This window comes from Polyodon spathula, chromosome 26 (assembly GCF_017654505.1).
Source record: "Polyodon spathula isolate WHYD16114869_AA chromosome 26, ASM1765450v1, whole genome shotgun sequence".
Taxonomy (NCBI): domain Eukaryota; kingdom Metazoa; phylum Chordata; class Actinopteri; order Acipenseriformes; family Polyodontidae; genus Polyodon; species Polyodon spathula.
Window position 1 is genome coordinate 16,115,870 of NC_054559.1, and position 17,691 is coordinate 16,133,560.

The 17,691-nt window shown below is 44.3% G+C and overlaps 1 protein-coding gene across 1 annotated transcript; it reads left to right on the forward strand.

The window, feature by feature from the left end:
• The first annotated feature begins 6 nt into the window (after positions 1 to 6).
• LOC121300872 (poly(A)-specific ribonuclease PARN-like) lies at positions 7 to 6,101 on the forward strand. The gene is made up of 3 exons (XM_041229827.1): positions 7 to 2,414; positions 3,466 to 3,629; positions 5,203 to 6,101. Exons 1-3 carry the CDS (start codon positions 2,098 to 2,100, stop codon positions 5,253 to 5,255), a joined length of 534 nt encoding a protein of 177 aa, XP_041085761.1. The 5' UTR covers positions 7 to 2,097; the 3' UTR covers positions 5,256 to 6,101.
• The last annotated feature ends 11,590 nt before the right edge of the window (positions 6,102 to 17,691 follow it).

Sequence of the window (17,691 nt, forward strand, 5' to 3'; positions counted from 1 at the left end):
AGCATGGCTGGGATCTTAGCCTGGGGCTGTTGCACTGTTCTTAGCCAAGAGACTTGATAATGTTTCTGGTGTTGCATTTTACCCTTCGTGAAGGAAAGGGTTCATTCTTCAATCCTTGTGGGCTGCCTTTCCCTAGTGCTTTCTTGTCACACTTCAGTCAGAGTTTGTCTTGTGTTTTTTTAACTTCATTCTTTACCTCACAGCTGCTCATTTCTTCTCTTGCAGATGCCCTGCGTTCCTGTGGTAGTGCTTAAATTTCCAGCTTTTTTTTTCTTTTTTTTTAAATGCTTGTGGCGTCTTATTAATCTCTTCTAAATGTATTATACTAAGGGGGCTGTAATGTAATTTGATATGGGACTTGTTCTTGAGTAGCCCGTCTGTATACAGTGGAATACGTTGCAGCATGTCTTTTATAATTGGCTGAACCTTCAGTCAGTGTCTCTGATTTTTATTGTAGTCTCGATTTCTGCAAAGTCTTCTGAAATCTGCGGGATTTATTTACAGATTAATAGCCGCACGTGTTGGTCTGTTTCGGATGACGCGTGCACCGTATTAAATACTTCGACAGAGACTGGCTTTTCTCTCTCTTTTGCATGTAGGTGTGGTCTTGCTGGTATACAAACCTTCACAAAGACATTTGTTATTATTTTATATAAGCTGTGTTTGCTTCTGGTTCTTGTCTCGAGATGCCGTGGACAAACTGATGGCTGTCCAGTATGTGTGAAGATGTGCTCAGTTAGTAAGCACTATGCAATCTATATGCTTTTGATTATCTGAACCAGTCCTGACTTGAGCATGGGTTGTGTTTTTTTTTTTTTGTTTTTTTTAAGTTTGAATTTCATTCATTATGAATGCTTTCTCATTTAGGTAATGTGCTACGTGGTACACAGGACGTTTTCAATGAAATTCCAGAGTGATCAGAGAGCCAGGATCTGACAGTGAGGAATGCACGAAGGGCAGCAGAGAGGGAAGCTGGAGGCACTTTTACAATGTCAGCCTCAATCCATTTTGCATTGGCAGTTAATGAGTTCTCGGAGCCGGGCCTCCTGTTTGCAGCTCTCTGAGCAGAGACACGGTTTCCAGAACCACCAAGGGACACGGCTGTTCTGTTTTACCGTTGAGTTTAGTGCCTGCTTTAGTTAAGCCTCATGGATCTGGTACAGCTCTCTAATAGCACAGCAGTCCTCGTTGTATGTTAACCCTACACGGTTTCTTTTAGCCTGTATGTTCTGCTAGTTCCTCTCTTACAGCAAGTCTTTTCTATCGGCCTTGTTTTTGGAGTGAGTAGAGTTCAGCGAATGGATTTAAGACATTAAAGTAAAAGTGAACAATGTCTTACTGTGTAGACCCTGTCCAACGTGCTTGCACTTTCATCCTACTGTCTAGACAAAGTATAAAGGAGCGCGTTGCATAACAGGGCTGCAAACAGTTGGGTGTTAAGAATTATTGTTGCATTGCTTTTTAGATGATTGCGACTAAACAGCTGGGCAGGTTTAGCCAGTTATCTGGAGGGCAAGGCTGCTGTGTTGGGTAGTACTTTATAATGCTGATGAATGTGATGCCCTTTAGTGTGGAACTCTTTGTTCTGTTCAGTTCTGATCCTCCCAGTCTCTCAACTGATTCACCAGCACAGCCTCGCCTGACCTTCACTGTGTTAGTCCTCCCAGTGACTGCCAGAGCTTGGCTTGGACTGCTGAATTTAGCTACAATAGTGATTCGGGGGAGGGCGACAATCTTTCAGACTAGCGCTTTACCAGATTAGTTGTGGATTATTAATACATACCAAAAACAAAGACCTTTTTATAACATAACTGTTCTAACAGTCAATAAGTTATGTATTTTTCCTTGACGCTGTTTTTAGACTTCCTTTCTGGAGCAGCAGCAGGCTCCTTCGCTGGCCACTTGGTTCTGCTGATTGATGTGTTACAGCGCTGGCATTTCCCCAGGGCTTGGCGGGCACATTAAAGGCTGCGCTTTGGAAAGCTGCTACTGTGACCTGAAGGAATGCCAGTAAATGGTTGTATTGTCGATACCTGCCCTGGAATAGTTTGATTTTCAATCCTGTGTGTTTCAAGGTTTACAGATTTTTGCAGAGTGATGACTATTCAGCAGGCTTTCACTGTAAACACTGCGTTGCTCAATACTGTAACCATTTCAAATCTCTCGAGTGAAATGAGCCCACACCCCATCACTTTACCCCACCTTCTCTCCCCCTCCTCAGCTGTGAACACCAGCAGGTATGCAGAGAGCTACCGCATCCAGACCTACGCGGAGTACATGGAGAGCAGACTGGAGGAGAAGAGAGCCAAGAGGAAGAGCTCCGAGGACAGCTGGAAGGAGCTGGAGAGCAGCAGTTTAAAAGTGCCATACACTTCTGCACTGCCAGCCGGCTCCGGGTTCAACAGCAATAATGAGTAAGTGCTCCCCCCCCCCCCTCAACAGCAGCGACGCCCTCGTGAGCTTCTAAACAGTCCTCATCATCACCCTGCTTTCAAGGTTTAATCCTCATCAGCACAGCTTCCTGCTTTATTAGAACAAATAGAGCATGCAAGTCAATGAAGGGGTTTATCCGAGGCACGCTGCAAGTCAATGAAGGGGTTTATCCGAGGCACGCTGCAAGTGAGTATAGGGGTTTATCCGAGGCACGCTGCAAGTCAACGAAGGGGTTTATCCGAGGCACGCTGCAAGTCAACGAAGGGGTTTATCCGAGGCAGGCTGCAAGTGAGTATAGGGGTTTATCCGAGGCAGGCTGCAAGTGAGTATAGGGGTTTATCCGAGGCACGCTGCAAGTCAACGAAGGGGTTTATCCGAGGCACGCTGCAAGTCAACGAAGGGGTTTATCCGAGGCACGCTGCAAGTCAACGAAGGGGTTTATCCGAGGCACGCTGCTTGTAGTATTTTTCTTAGTGTTGCTCTTTTTACAGAGTTTCTCTGAGGCTCTGCGGTAACATTCAGACACCATCCTGACAACCACAAGTTTACAATTCATTTTGAAAATGATGATGCACATCTGGTAAACAGCTGTCCTCAGATCTTGTGCATTACCCTCACTGTAGAATAGTTGCATTGGTCTGGCTTATAGAAGACAAGCAGAATGTATAAAGGGTATCATTTTGGGTACATGATCTTAACAGAGAGGAATCACAATCAATTAGACATGGAATAACCCTTTCTAGAATATAAACCAACATTTACAGAAGAGATGTGGAAACCAGTCCATTACATACCCAAAGGGACCACTGTAAACAGCGATCAGGACTGGGACTCCCTTTGCTGTAGGAAGCTTTGTAGGGCATTTCAGTAGAGTCTCCAGACCTCCTCCTGCAACCCGCAATGCAGCTGCAGCACAGCAGGTCCCAGCTCTACTTTCTGAATGCCCGTTCTGTATTGCCTCAATGCAAAGATTTTGCTACTAATGTTTCTGAACTGCTGTAATGCTTAGTAAATAAATCATTGTGTCCTCAGAGTTGCTCCTGGGAAGAGAAGCATGAGTCCCATCCAGGAGGAGCTGGGTTCGTCTGAACCGGAGGAGGGTGAGATCGACCGCGACGGAACCAGCAGCTGGAGCAGCGCCGTGCCCGCACGCAGCCAGACGACCAACAAGCGCAAAAAGATCAGAACCGACACGGGTAAGGAAAGCGAAGGCCCGGGAAACCAGCTGCACAGGAATTAGAGCCCTGCCCGCGTGCCTCGCGAGCGTTCTGCGTACGGGGCCCTGCCCGTGCGGATCACGTGTGCTCACTATGTTCTGTGCATTATGTATTTATTTTTTATTTTATTTATTTATTTATTTTGAGCCTCTGGTTTCACAGATCCTGATCAGCACTAATCTTTAATAACCTTGCCTTGTGTCAGTAGTGCTAGTCACAATGTGGGTGTTCCCATTATTTTGATTCTAAGGGCTCGGTTTGTAACAGCCAGCCGCGCACCACAGTAAATCCCGGAGCTCCGTTATGATGATGTTCCCTGTTTTTAAACCCCTGCCCACACATGCAGTGGGAGAGTGTAGCTGCTAGCCTGCCCCAGGGTTATGTCACTCCACCCCCAGCGGTCCATGCTTGAGTTTGAGAAGTCCCGCTTTTGGAACAAAGAGCAATCCGTCAGTCTGTGACTGTGCAGTGGGAATCCTGCACAGGGCTGAGAATTCATTCATTTTATATATATATATATATATATATATATATATATATATATATATATATATATATATATATATATATATATATATATATATATAAATATATATATCTGTCCTAATGGGCAAAGAGTAAGTCTGACAGAGATTGCTTTTTTTTTTTTTTTTTTTTTTTTTTTAATGAAAGGGGGCAGCTGTTGCTTTGCGGAACAGAAATATTCACAACCCAAAACGACTGTTTATCATTATCTTGGTCTCCTTTCAAACAAGTCAGACTCTGGCCCTGCTGTTTCATTAGAGGCTTGACCCTTTCTGTTCTCTCTGCGACATCTGCATAGCTTAACGAGTTTGCTGGCGTGCGAGTTCAGAGTTCGTGGAGACAGACTTGAAGAAACGTCTGAGAATGCAGTGTGGAATGTGAATGGTGATGACTGCCCTCTTGGTACTCGGACGGCCTACAGCTCTGGCCAGTGCTTTTGCATCACCCTGTAGAGTTAACAAATGTGGCTTCATAAAGTCAAGTGAAACCTGCCGAATAATCTTATGTTCACGTATTGAATTACATACTGCTTTACAGTTTTACATGTCTGTAGTGTGTGTTTCTCACCCTGCACCCTGTCAAGGGTCTGGTCTGTAGTGTGTGTGTGTGTGTGTTTCTCACCCTGCGCCCTGTCAGGGGTCTGGTCTGTAGTGTGTGTGTTTCTCACCCTGCGCCCTGTCAGGGGTCTGGTCTGTAGTGTGTGTGTTTCTCACCCTGCACCCTGTCGGGGGTCTGGTCTGTAGTGTGTTTCTCACCCTGCACCCTGTCAGGGGTCTGGTCTGTAGTGTGTGTGTTTCTCACCCTGCACCCTGTCAGGGGTCTGGTCTGTACCCTGTCAGGGGTCTGGTCTGTGTTTCTCACCCTGCACCCTGTCAAGGGTCTGGTCTGTAGTGTGTGTGTTTCTCACCCTGCACCCTGTCAGGGGTCTGGTCTGTAATTCGTTTCTCACCCTGTACCTTGTTAAGGGTCTGGTCTGCAGTGTGTGTGTTTCTAACCCTGTGCTCAGGATCTCGTTCTTTGTTTTCAGGTCCCAGCCCTGCCGACTCCACAGGGCTGTTTGAAGTCCCGCAGGTCTGGTAGTGCGGACGGAGCGTCTGCTGGAACCAAGAGCCTTCAGAGGGAAGAGTCGTGAGGCAGCGGCAGCATTTAAATACATTTTAAAAAGCCATAAACTCTTTGCAGAGTGAATGAATGCGGTACAAGCTTGTAATCTCTTCCGTTCAACACAGTGACAAAGCTTATTAAAAAAGAAATGGTAGTCTTTTGGTTCTCAAACCCTTGATTTCTGTTTATTTACATGAATCTACCTGGGGGGGGGGATTCAACCCTGGATTCTCATTACAGTTCTGTTGTGTGAAATTAACTTTTTTCTTCTTTTTTGTTGTGTTTGAGGAAAAGACTTGGTTTCCTAGCGATTTAACAATGTTTTAATTTAATTTTTAATGTTGTTTCCCCAGAGAGCTGCTTTTCATGAGTTAGGGTCACTACTGATGTACAGCAACAGTGCAAGCAGTAAATAAATGTTCTGATAGAAAAGAAACACTAGAATCACCAAGTTATGTGAGATTGTTGTGCTTTTTAATTAGTAGTTTTACACAGAGTTTAAACACTGCCTCCTATGTTTTGTCTGATTTATTGCCTAATTTCTGAAAGGGTTCCCTGAAGTTTGAATCTTTGAATGTGGCTGCTTGATTATTTGTGTACATGTAGTGTGCTTTGTTCTTTCTTTCCCTTTTTCTTTAATCTTATCAAGACCGGACCGTTGTCTTAATGTTCTCTGCCGACTACAGTAACTGTTTAGTTTGTCAAGTAAATGACTTTATCAGATATTTTGTTAAAAGCTTGCTATGATGACATGAGTCCCAATTAAGACATGCTTTCTATAAAGTGAAAACCCCCCAAAAATTAAAGACTGTTTTCTTACTAGACACGTCTCTGTCTGTTTTTTGCCAGGGAGGAGTAGAAATGCATCTCGCTGGGAAGCTGCTTCTCATTCTTAGCGAGTGGGTAGCGTTGTGAGGCTCCACAGCTGCTTTCTAGGTCAGTATAGAGGAAGTCTGCATTTGCCAAAGGTACATTACGTAAACCTGATGTTGAATGGCAACGCCATGGAGAGCTGCTCCTAATCTGAGCCATGACGACTGTGGATTCAATGCCGATTCTGAAGAGCTCACCAGTGGAAAAGAGGATGGCATCATGAATCACGACGTTTTCTCTGTATAAATACACACGAAAGACACAGATCGTGAGGAATAGGCGATTTTTTTTTTTTTTTTTATTATTTAAATATGTGCTGCTGAAATGATTTATAATAAATTGACTTTTTTTTTTTTAATGCATTTAAAATAGACTTGTCCTTTTATTCAACAAAGCGTTCCCAACACACTGTGTAACATTGATCTTGTAGTGATGAGTTGAGGTCTGCAGCTGCCGTCGATCCCTCTTTTAAACTGCGCTGCCAGTAGTCCGACCGCTTGACGAAACCCCTGGAAGCGCTCTGTGTGTCTGTCTCTAAACCAGCCTCTCTAGTCAAGAACAGAGTCCCCTCAATTCCTTATTTTTATATCAATCCTACAGTGTTCTCTGTTGTGGGGATTTGCAAAATGAGAGGTGTTTTGCTTTTTATTTAAATTGTGTTTAACCATGAAACCACTTCAAGCTGGCACCTGACCTCAGTGAAGATTTATATTTAGTTCTCCCTGATTAGACATGCTATTTCTGACCTAATGGGTGCAGACCCATCTGACCAGAGCAAGGATTTTATACAGCACAGCTTGTGGCTGCTGCTGCATATCTATCTCATGAACTGGAAACCCAGTAAAAGTACAGTACTGTCCAGGTTTTCCCCAGTAAATGCATTGCAGTCATGGTGGTAGTGACTGCACTAGTATGCATGTACTGCTCCATTCCAAAGCAATATGATTTTGAGAAGTATTTTAGATGAAATCTTCAGCACGGTGCTTCTCAACCTTTCTGAAAGCAGGGTCCTGGTTCAGCATCTTTACTGAAACCTGACGGCCCCTTTGCGAAGCACAGACCGCTGCGATGTTTATTTATCAGCCCTAGAAGTTGGGCCCCAGGAGATGAATTCAGGTGCATCTAAGTGTTTTTTATTAGTTTTGTAATATTTGCAGATGTTGCTTGCTTTCGGTAAATATCAACAAAATTAAAAAGCATTATGATTTAAATGTAAATATTCTGTGTTGGTTTCAATGAAATCCCAATGGCTGGCAAGGAGGCTGCTTTACACAGCAGCGTGCCCAGGACGGCTGTCTTCTCTTCCTCTGTCTCGTATTAGATACAAAGAATCAACCAGCATGGCACAAGGACCATAGAAAAGGATTCAGGTCCAAGTGTGAATGCAGCTGTCTACAGGACTGGTGCCTGGAATGCAAAAGGTTAAATAAACGTTTCAATTTCCGATTGGCTGCGAGTTTGCCTGTGCTCACGTCAGCGCTATAGACAGTAACGATGGTACTCAGAACAGTTAGTGTCTGCCTCTGCTGGTTCAGTCCTGCTCTGAACAGTTAGTGTCTCTGCCTCTGCTGGCTCATTCATGCTCTGGACAGCGTGTCTATGTCTCTGCTCGCGCAGTCCTGCTCTAAACAGCGTGTCTCTGCCTCTGCTCGCGCAGTCCTGCTCTGAACAGCGTGTCTCTGCCTCTGCTCGCGCAGTCCTGCTCTCGCGCAGTCCTGCTCTGAACAGCGTGTCTCTGCCTCTGCTCGCGCAGTCCTGCTCTGAACAGCGTGTCTCTGCCTCTGCTCGCGCAGTCCTGCTCTGAACAGCGTGTCTCTGCCTCTGCTCGCGCAGTCCTGCTCTGAACAGCGTGTCTCTGCCTCTGCTCGCGCAGTCCTGCTCTGAACAGCGTGTCTCTGCCTCTGCTCGCGCAGTCCTGCTCTGAACAGCGTGTCTCTGCCTCTGCTCGCGCAGTCCTGCTCTGAACAGCGTGTCTCTGCCTCTGCTCGCGCAGTCCTGCTCTGAACAGCGTGTCTCTGCCTCTGCTCGCGCAGTCCTGCTCTGAACAGCGTGTCTCTGCCTCTGCTCGCGCAGTCCTGCTCTGAACAGCGTCTCTGCCTCTGCTCGTGAGGTTGTGCTCTGGGGTTACTGTATCTGCCTGCCTGTCGGCACATGGGTTCTCTGGTCGTGCTTGTTAATGAATAAGCCAACGCTGGTGAATTCCTGAACACTTCCCCCATCTGCAAACAGCAAGCGGTCAGGGCAGCACTCAACAAGCACACCTTTCATTGGCTGTCCTACCCCAAACCTCAGAAAGCCTTTCCCACAGTAATGGCTTGAGCTGCCAATGAAGCGAGTTCCTGAGCCCTCTAATGCATTACATCCACTCTTTTGAATCCACTTCAACTGTGAGTAAGACCAAGTAGAGCCCGGCGCAAACGTGTGCCCCTGATCCATTGACTTCTTCCAGGAGAGCAGAGAACAAACACAAAGACATGTGTACAGGTCAGCAGATTTCATTTTTCTTTATTCAATGTGTAAACTGGGAGATGCAGACCCTGGAGATGAAGCTGCAATGCAGCTGTGCCTCTGGAGCCCCAGGTTTCAATCCAGGAGAGTTTGCTGGTCTCCACTTTGCCTCCCAGAGCACAGTGCAGTGCAGAAGCTGGAGTATGGTGTGGCTCAAGAGACGCAGGACTCCCCGGCGATGTGCTCAGGTCAGAATCAAGGTCTCACGCTTGTCACGCCGTTCACAAACTCCAGCCCGGAAATCTCACATCTCACTGTGGTTGCTCGGATATTGTGCCCTGATGAGCTGCAGGAGTTATGTAAAGATGAAAGGCCTTTTCTCTTAAATGTGATTAACGCTTCCATTACTGGTAAGGGTGTTTGTAAGGGTGTTAGTACTGTGTGTGGACTCACGCCACATCAATTCAGCAGGAAATCCATTCTTGGCAATTATTTTACAGCGCTATACTGCGTACAAGAGAAGATTCAGAAATGAGACCCACACTGACATGCTGAATATGTGAAGTCTGGAAATTAAATATAAAGTAAAAATAGTAAAAAGCACAAGTCACCAGCGTGACAGTGGACTGTATCTGCAGATACAGGGCGCAGTAACAACCCTTCCCCTAACCCAAGCCCCACCTACCTTTCGAATACACTGCTGTTAGAATTTTTGAACATAAATTAATTGTCTGGATGTGAACATCTAAAACACAAATTAATTCCAGACTCAATCCAGCCTTAACATTAGAGAAATGGGTATGTGTCATTAACCATTCCTTTAGAGAAATACAACAAACGCAGCAGACCTGTAATTATTCATTTGAATTCATCTATAGTGATTGCATGTTCTAAAAGTGGTACTCGTTTGATATTTAACAGGAAACGTTTTTACTTCAACACGTTTTTCACGATAGTACTGTATGTAATACACTAAATAATGCAGAATGTAGAAGGTGGTCCCCCGATGATAAACGAACGAGCGGATTAATTAAACCCTGCGCTTCAAGAACAGTGAGGCGCCGCACATCTGTGCAGTACCCAACAGCACACTTCAAACTGGAATTCAAGTGCAAGGTGTTGATTGCGTGATAATTGATCGGTTAAAAAGGTGATGTATGCAACATGTCAAAAACAGTAGCAAACGTTTTCATTTATCCTTACAGGTTGCATTCAAAGAAAAACAAAGCTGGTGGACAGACACAACAAACAAGAGGACAACCGTGCAAATCCAACAACAGTCCTGACTAAAACACCCCGCCCAGCCACGTCACAGTGACGACAACACGACGTGTATGAAAAAGCAGCAGACGCGTTGAAAGCAACGGGCGATTCCCGAGCTGCGTGCAGTTTCGCTGCCTGCTGCCCAAAGAGTCGTGTTAATTACCCCGCGGGGTCACCCCTTTCTCAGTCGAACACAGCCGAATACTGCAAGGGTAATAAGGATTTTTAGGGGCATTATGATGCTGGATCGGAAACACAACTGCCCCTAAAAGCCCCTCATTTTCCCTGCGGTGAACAGGAACAGCTGACTGGGCCCCCAGTACCGGTTCCAGTTGCGGGGTGTCTCTTCCACGCAGTCTCTTTCCTCCAGTCGCCTCCTGAGACAGAGACGTGTTTATGGGCAGTGCTTTTTAATACGGCCCCGGTTAAAGTGAGGACGCGCGTTTCTCCGATTCAGTCAGTGATGAGAAGCTGCTTTTCATTGGTTTTCTCTGGCTGATATAGTGAGAGACAGAAACGGGACTTTGAGGGCCAGTTGGATTAAATACAAACTCACCTCGCCCCCAGAATCCCGTGTTTGAAATCACAATGTGTATACACTGTATATAGAGACATGCAACAGATTTTGTATTGATCGAGTATTTAATTACGATATAGGCACAGTATTGACTCTTATTGATTTATACTGGTCTATATATTTAACAATGACTATTAACTTGCACCAGTGTGCCTCTCATCTTCAGATAGGGTAACAATGGAACTGTTTGGAAATATGGTGAATCTGCGTCCATAAACACAGTATAGGATAACAGTGCTCACACTGTAACATTTAAAATACACAAAGTACCTCTATATTTTAAGTGTATTAAAACCCCTCTTAAGAAATCTCCGGAAGATGTAGCTTTACACCACAGAACCAGACGCGACTGCGTTTTCCAGTAAACTAGACCGATTCACTACAGAAGAGTTAACATCTGTGGCGTTACTATAAGAGGGAAGAATACCATTGCCCTGTTCAGCAGTAGAAGTGTCCTCAAATAACCCGTTAGTGGTTTATATATTAACGCTGTGATATCGATTACAAAGCAGAAACACGCACAACAGCAGTCTATGTACATGTGAATTTGTATTGGCGAAGCAGTGTATAAGGTCTCAGGCTGTGTAGCTTCGCATTTACCCCGACAGTGTCTCAGACAGCAACCCCCCCCCCCCCCCCCCCCCCCCCGTATAGACAGTTAATACATTAATCTGTTGATTCAAATGCCAAATAAAATATCCACTCGCTTTGCTGTACAGTAATGTTTGAATCGCACTCTGTCTCTCTGTCTCACTCACACCTGCTCGCATTGACACGTGAAACACACTATACGTGCTGAGAAACACGCCTCTGCCAGCACGTCAAACGCCGTTCTTACTTTGCTCCAAATACGTTCCTGAACAAACCGCAACTCACCCAGCCCAGCTCACGGTCCGGTCGCTCACAGGCACTTACTGCGTGTGTTGGTCGCTAGTTTTCTATAAGCGTGTTTACAGGCTGAGTGCCGCTGCTTGCTTCCCTTGCAGAATCAGCCTGACTCAAATCAAATATCGCCTTGCCAGCACCCCGCCTCCCCCCTCTCCAACCTCCCTTCGTGATCACGCCACAGAACAAGAGCCCAGAAGAGGACGGGTGAAGGGTCCAAAAGAAACAAGCTTTATTTTTTTCTTCAACAATCTTCGAACCCTTGTTAAAGAAATGCTCAATTTCAACCAGGCTCCTGAAATCCTCACTGTATAATTTCCCAGCGTTTCCAGTAAAGATCCTTGTTCCACAGTACCGTACCTGGATCAGGACTGAAGAGAAGAAAAACGCAAACCCCGTTTGGGATTCTGTATGCGTCAAAAACAAATAAAACAAACGTATCTCTGTATAAGGAGGCATGCCGTTCTGACCAGTCTTTTCTTTCTCGCTAGAAATCACCTCCTAATATAGAAAGTGGGAAGGGTCATTCCTAGAAATCCAGGGGACGTCAGGACCGGATCATTTCATCTCTCCCACTTTGAAACGGAGGCAGGCGCCCTATGAATTATGTCTTTTGGAATCACGTATGTTTCTAGATATATCGACAGGAACTTCAGCCCACAGACAATCTCTTTATTATTATAGTGACCAGTACAAAGCAGGACCGGTCCTTGTCTGAGTTACCCAGCCCGCCACTGGCCTGGCTGAGCTAGCCTGGCGCTGTGCGTTTATCTGGAACCACGTGGCTTATTGCACCCAGCTCGTGTGTCTGAAGGTTCTGTGAAGAACCGTCTCCGTTCTAATGTGTGCGTTTTCAAATGCACCGGCACGCATTACCAGCGGGCAACCGCGCCTGCGCAAACAAAAAATACCCAACCAAACACGTCATTCTAAAAGGGAAAAAAGGTGCAATCCGTTATTACACCGCCCATAACTTCCGTTGATCGTGCATTTCTTCAATTTAGATTGGACTGAAAATAATGTGCTTTCAATACTAGATCCCTTACAATTAATAACTCATTTCTAAGAATGTGTACTGTCACAGTGTTTGTTTTTATGTATGACGAGTTACTCTCACAAGAGGTCCTGTTATACCACAGATCTAGATAAAAAAAAAAAAAAGTATCTGTTTTAAAAACTGCGGACTCTGCTATAGTAATATAATTTCAACGGTTAAGAAACCTTACGTGACCCCTGTCTGGCTAGACGTCACTTACATGGTGGCGATCCTACATGTAATGGGCTTGTCTGCCCCCTGTTGGCGTGTCGTGGGACTACACCGCTGTAACGGTGAGTTTTAAGCAACATTATTTTTGTTAATTGTTTTTCTGTTATGAAATTATAATAATAACGAATAGCGAATCAACACAAGCTTAAAAAAGCAAGTTACAATAAAATTGCTTCCCTCTTTGATTTGACTCAGGCACGGACGGGATTCGTACTCTTAATCTACGCTTTACGAGACCGACGCCTTACCACTTGAGCACCGCGCTTGCGCTGTAAGAAAAAGAAAGCCACAATTCACACATATAACACGTCAATCGTGGATTTACTGAACTGTCCCGCAGCACTGTGGCAGGAAACTACAGCACAAACCACACTGAAGCGCCGTCACGCAGGCTCCCTTTAATTCGGGGGTTTTTTGTTACTTAAATGCTGCCTGCCCTAAATATTATCAATAGTAAAACAATGACAAAACAGGAAATATAATGTTTTTTAAAATGCTGATGTGGAAATCTGTATTCAGAAATGTTGTGTTCATTATAAAATGTATTTTTAAACAAGCGCGCACATAGGACACCCATAGGGTCTATGCAAATTAGCATTACATTGTCTCAGTTGATTCGCTAATTACAGTTGATTCGCCAATTACATCATAGACTGTATAAACATATATGAAACTATTGCATTGACATAGCAGTTCTACTTATCGCCAAATTTTCAGAACTCACCCTGGGTTGCAGAAATATTGACCTAACCAACAATTCAAATTTGTGTGTTATAATTACCGTGGCAACAAACTTAAGGATACAGAAGAGCAATTTCATAACCTGTCCGCAAGGCGGCGCTGTGAGCCTGTAAGCACTTGTGCTTAGTTTCTGTGGCTCAACCAGCACTTTCTGAAAAGCAAACAGCTCCATCTAACACTTGCCGTGGTTCGGCAAACCCAGGGCTGAAGGGATAGATTTGTGCAAAGCAGCTACGTGTGTGGAGGCAGAAGCCACAAGGAAATGCAACAGCAGCTGATCGTGCTCTGGAGCACCCAGACATCTGTATTTTGCCTAACATGCAATTTACAAACAGTGTGTGTGTGTAGCTAACTTGCTAAAAAAAATGCAATGATCTATTAATATTAACAATAAAAAAAAAAAAAAAAAAACTGAATTCCATACATTTGTCAAATCTTCATGCAAAACCACTTTTTTCTGGTGCCAATCTGATCAAATGCAATGTTCTTACTACGTCTCTGTGCTGCTTCTCGTTTATTATTTAAGGGGTTGAGATGAAGCGAGGAAGCAAGAGGATAGTAACAAAACGTGTGTTCATGTTTGTAGTTTCTGCGTTTATTTCTACTCGCTGTGTGACTGTGGCGAAATGGGGCTGCGAAGCCTGTGAAGGATGTCCTTGGCAGTGAGCTGGGAGGTCAGAGGGATGAGGACAGTCCCTGGGGAGAGAGCGTCACGGAGCGGTCAGAGCTCAAAGACCTGGCGAGGGAGTCGAGGCCACGGCAGCACAGCACAGACCATCGGCTGGTAAAGGGATGGGACACGGGAGTGTAAAACAACACAAAACCCTGAAGTGGTGTATAGAGGAAGGTCATCACTCTTCGGTAGGTTGTGGTAGATGTAATCGGAAAACGGTTTTAGTTCTGTAGCAATTTGCTGCGAAACTAACGGCTGGTTTCACCCTTATTAGCTCTAATCTTGGACTACCTAACGTTACCCTAGTTTAGACAGTCCCAGAGTAGTTCTGTGAAACCAGCAGTGAAAGTTAAGCTGGTCTGGTGGTATCTGTATAACACTGGAAATGCGTACACAGACACCCTGTTTGGTTCCTCCGCGCTAGATCTTTTCACTGATTTGGTGGGGTCGTTGATCCTATTTGCACACGGGACTCTCTGCTCCGGTCCATCTGTTTGTGACGCCCAGCTATAAGGTGTTGAAGGAACAGGCATGAAAAAAATGCATTGGACTATCTGTACCAGTGGAGTTAAGTGTTTTTGGTCTTGTTTTTTGTTGTAAACGGGAAAACAAAGTGAGTTTAATATGCAAGACTAGTTCTAATAAAGTTGTTGTGGTTTCCCACGTAAGCGATCCCTTTAATTTTGTGGTACCGACAGACTGGAAAATTGCAAACGTAATACCGATCCACAAAAAGGGAAACAAAACTGAACCAGGTAACTACAGACCAGTAAGCCTGACTTCTATTATATGCAAACTTATGGAAACTATAATAAGATCCAAAATGGAAAATTACTTATATGGTAACAGGGTCCTGGGAGACAGTCAACATGGTTTTAGGAAAGGGAGATCGTGTCTAACTAACTTGCTTGATTTTTTTGAGGATGCAACATCGATAATGGATAATTGCAAAGCCTATGACATGGTTTATTTAGATTTCCAGAAAGCTTTTGACAAAGTCCCGCACAAAAGATTAATTCTCAAACTGAACGCAGTTGGGATTCAAGGAAACACATGTACATGGATTAGGGAGTGTTTAACATGTAGAAAACAGAAAGTACTGATTAGAGGAAAAACCTCAGAATGGAGTGTGGTAACCAGCGGTGTACTACAGGGATCAGTATTAGGTCCTCTGCTATTCCTAATCTACATTAATGATTTAGATTCTGGTATAGTAAGCAAACTTGTTAAATTTGCAGACGACACAAAAGTAGGAGGGGTGGCAAACATTGTTGCAGCAGCAAAGGTCATTCAAAATGATCTAGACAAGATTCAGAACTGGGCAGACACATGGCAAATTACATTTAATAGAACATTACATTTAATATAAATATCATATGGGAGATACTGAAACTGGAGAAGGAATCAATGAAAAAGACCCAGGAGTTTTTGTTGACTCAGAAATGTCTTCATCTAGACAATGTGGGGAAGCTATAAAAAAGGCTAACAAGATGCTCGGATACATTGTGAAAAGTGTTGAATTTAAATCAAGGGAAGTAATGTTAAAACTGTACAATGCACTAGTAAGACCTCATCTTGAATATTGTGTTCAGTTCTGGTCACCTCGCTATAAAAAAGATATTGCTGCTCTAGAAAGAGTGCAAAGAAGAGCGACCAGAATTATTCCGGGCTTAAAAGGCATGTCATATGCAGACAGGCTAAAAGAATTGAATCTGTTCAGTCTTGAACAAAGAAGACTACGTGGCGACCTAATTCAAGCATTCAAAATTCTAAAAGGTATTGACAGTGTCGACCCAAGGGACTTTTTCAGCCTGAAAAAAGAAACAAGGACCAGGGGTCACAAATGGAGTTTAGACAAAGGGGCATTCAGAACAGAAAATAGGAGGCACTTTTTTACACAGAGAGTTGTGAGGGTCTGGAATCAACTCCCCAGTAATGTTGTTGAAGCTGACACCCTGGGATCCTTCAAGAAGCTGCTTGATGAGATTTTGGGATCAATAAGCTACTAACAACCAAAGGAGCAAGATGGGCCGAATGGCCTCCTCTCGTTTTTGTAAACTTTCTTATGTTCTTATGTTCTTATGTTCTTAACCCTTGACGTCTGTGCTGGACACTCGCCAAGCATGAAGCAGGGCAGTTGAGAGCCAGGCGAATGTGATGAGACTGTGGTATGTAAACTTGGTGTCAATTTATTTTTAATTTGTAAATTCACTAAAATGACTGTTTTACAATACAAAAAAAGTTTTTTTTTTTTTTTTAAACGCTAAGTATTAAATGGGCTGCGAATGGTGGTTAGTGCTGTCGTGAACTGACGATAAGATGGTTTTTGTTTAAGGTCTAACACAATTAAGGTTTGCTGTTTCTTCCCAAGTCTTATTTCCCCAGTTTGGCGAACTCTGCTGTGATGACACATTCGGACACAAGAGGGCGTGTGCTGCACACATTTGTCTTTGTCTTTAGTTGTTTAAAAAACTGCAGTGTAAAACATGGCAGCGACAGTCAGGTAACAGCAGCTAAACTGCCTGCAGTATTTCATGCACAAAGAAAATGGGGGAATCCTCAGTGATTCACCTTCTATCTGCTGCGTGCAGATAACTGGCTGTAGCTGTGCCAGTCACATTGTAAGCTAATCAGAGCAGATAACTGCAAGTGTTGCTTGCCACCAGGATGGGCTGATGGAGAAACATCTATTTGGCACGTCGCTGCAAAGCTGATTTCCCGCTGCGCTGGCAGCTCTTATTAATGGTAATGATTTAGAGATTTGCTATAAAGTTCTGACCATCCCCATTGAAATGTACAGCCGCGCTCATTTTCAATAATTCAGCAATCGCTACGGGCTTATTGGATTGCCAGAGTATAATAACTGTCTAATGCATTAACTGAGAATCTGTTGCACCCTTTCAGCTTCAGAGCATTTATAATTCCTTCTTCCTTGGATGGTAAAGGGCTTTGCTGTGGTTGGCTATGTGACCCCAGTCCTACGCAGGATGAAATGGGGTGCCGCTATCTCAGAGGTGTCAAGCCGTGGCGTGGAGGTTGATGGGAGGTTGCTGATGCTAGTAAGAGGTTGAACAGGAAGAATCAAATGCCAGCTTTCTATTGAATCATTAAGTGGCTAAACGTTTCCAGCTAATTGGAGTAGCAGAGCCCTGTAATGTTATTTATCCAGCTGTGTGAAGAGGGACACGGTCACTGCATTCCTCACCTGCCAGCCGAGTGCTGGATCGTCTGCCAGCTAGTGGCGTGGCAAGCGGATTGCAGTGTCTGCTGCCCGTGCTGTTCATTAACACTTGCAGCAAAGTCCAGTTAGATTGTATCCGATTTAGTTATTGACCCCTGTCATGATCTTAGAGACTGGTCACCAGCAGTTACTCTAACTGTATTGAGACTGGCCAGTTGGTGAATGGAAGCAGCTGGAGGAGTAAGAATGCAGTGAAAGCTGCTTCTCTGAAGGGTTGCAGAGTGTCTGCAGTGTAATAGATTGGGTATCTGAAATATCTGAAAAGCAACTTAGACAAAATGTTCCACCTTTTAAACTTGGCAGAAGCATTAACTTCTAATGCATTGCAGAATGGATGTATGCGGTGATCTCATGAAAATTCAAATACTTGCTCTTCGAATGAATCACAAGGGGGCTGAAATGCTTTAATTATTTCTGATTGCCGCTTTGTAGCTGGTTGAAATA

Coding starts and splice junctions, on each gene's coding strand:
- LOC121300872 (XM_041229827.1), top strand. CDS start 2,098: ATGACTATTCAGCAGGCTTTCACTGTAAACACTGCGTTGCTCAATACT. Junction 2,415..3,465: donor GGGTTCAACAGCAATAATGA/GTAAGTGCTCCC, acceptor TTGTGTCCTCAG/AGTTGCTCCTGGGAAGAGAA. Junction 3,630..5,202: donor AAAGATCAGAACCGACACGG/GTAAGGAAAGCG, acceptor CTTTGTTTTCAG/GTCCCAGCCCTGCCGACTCC.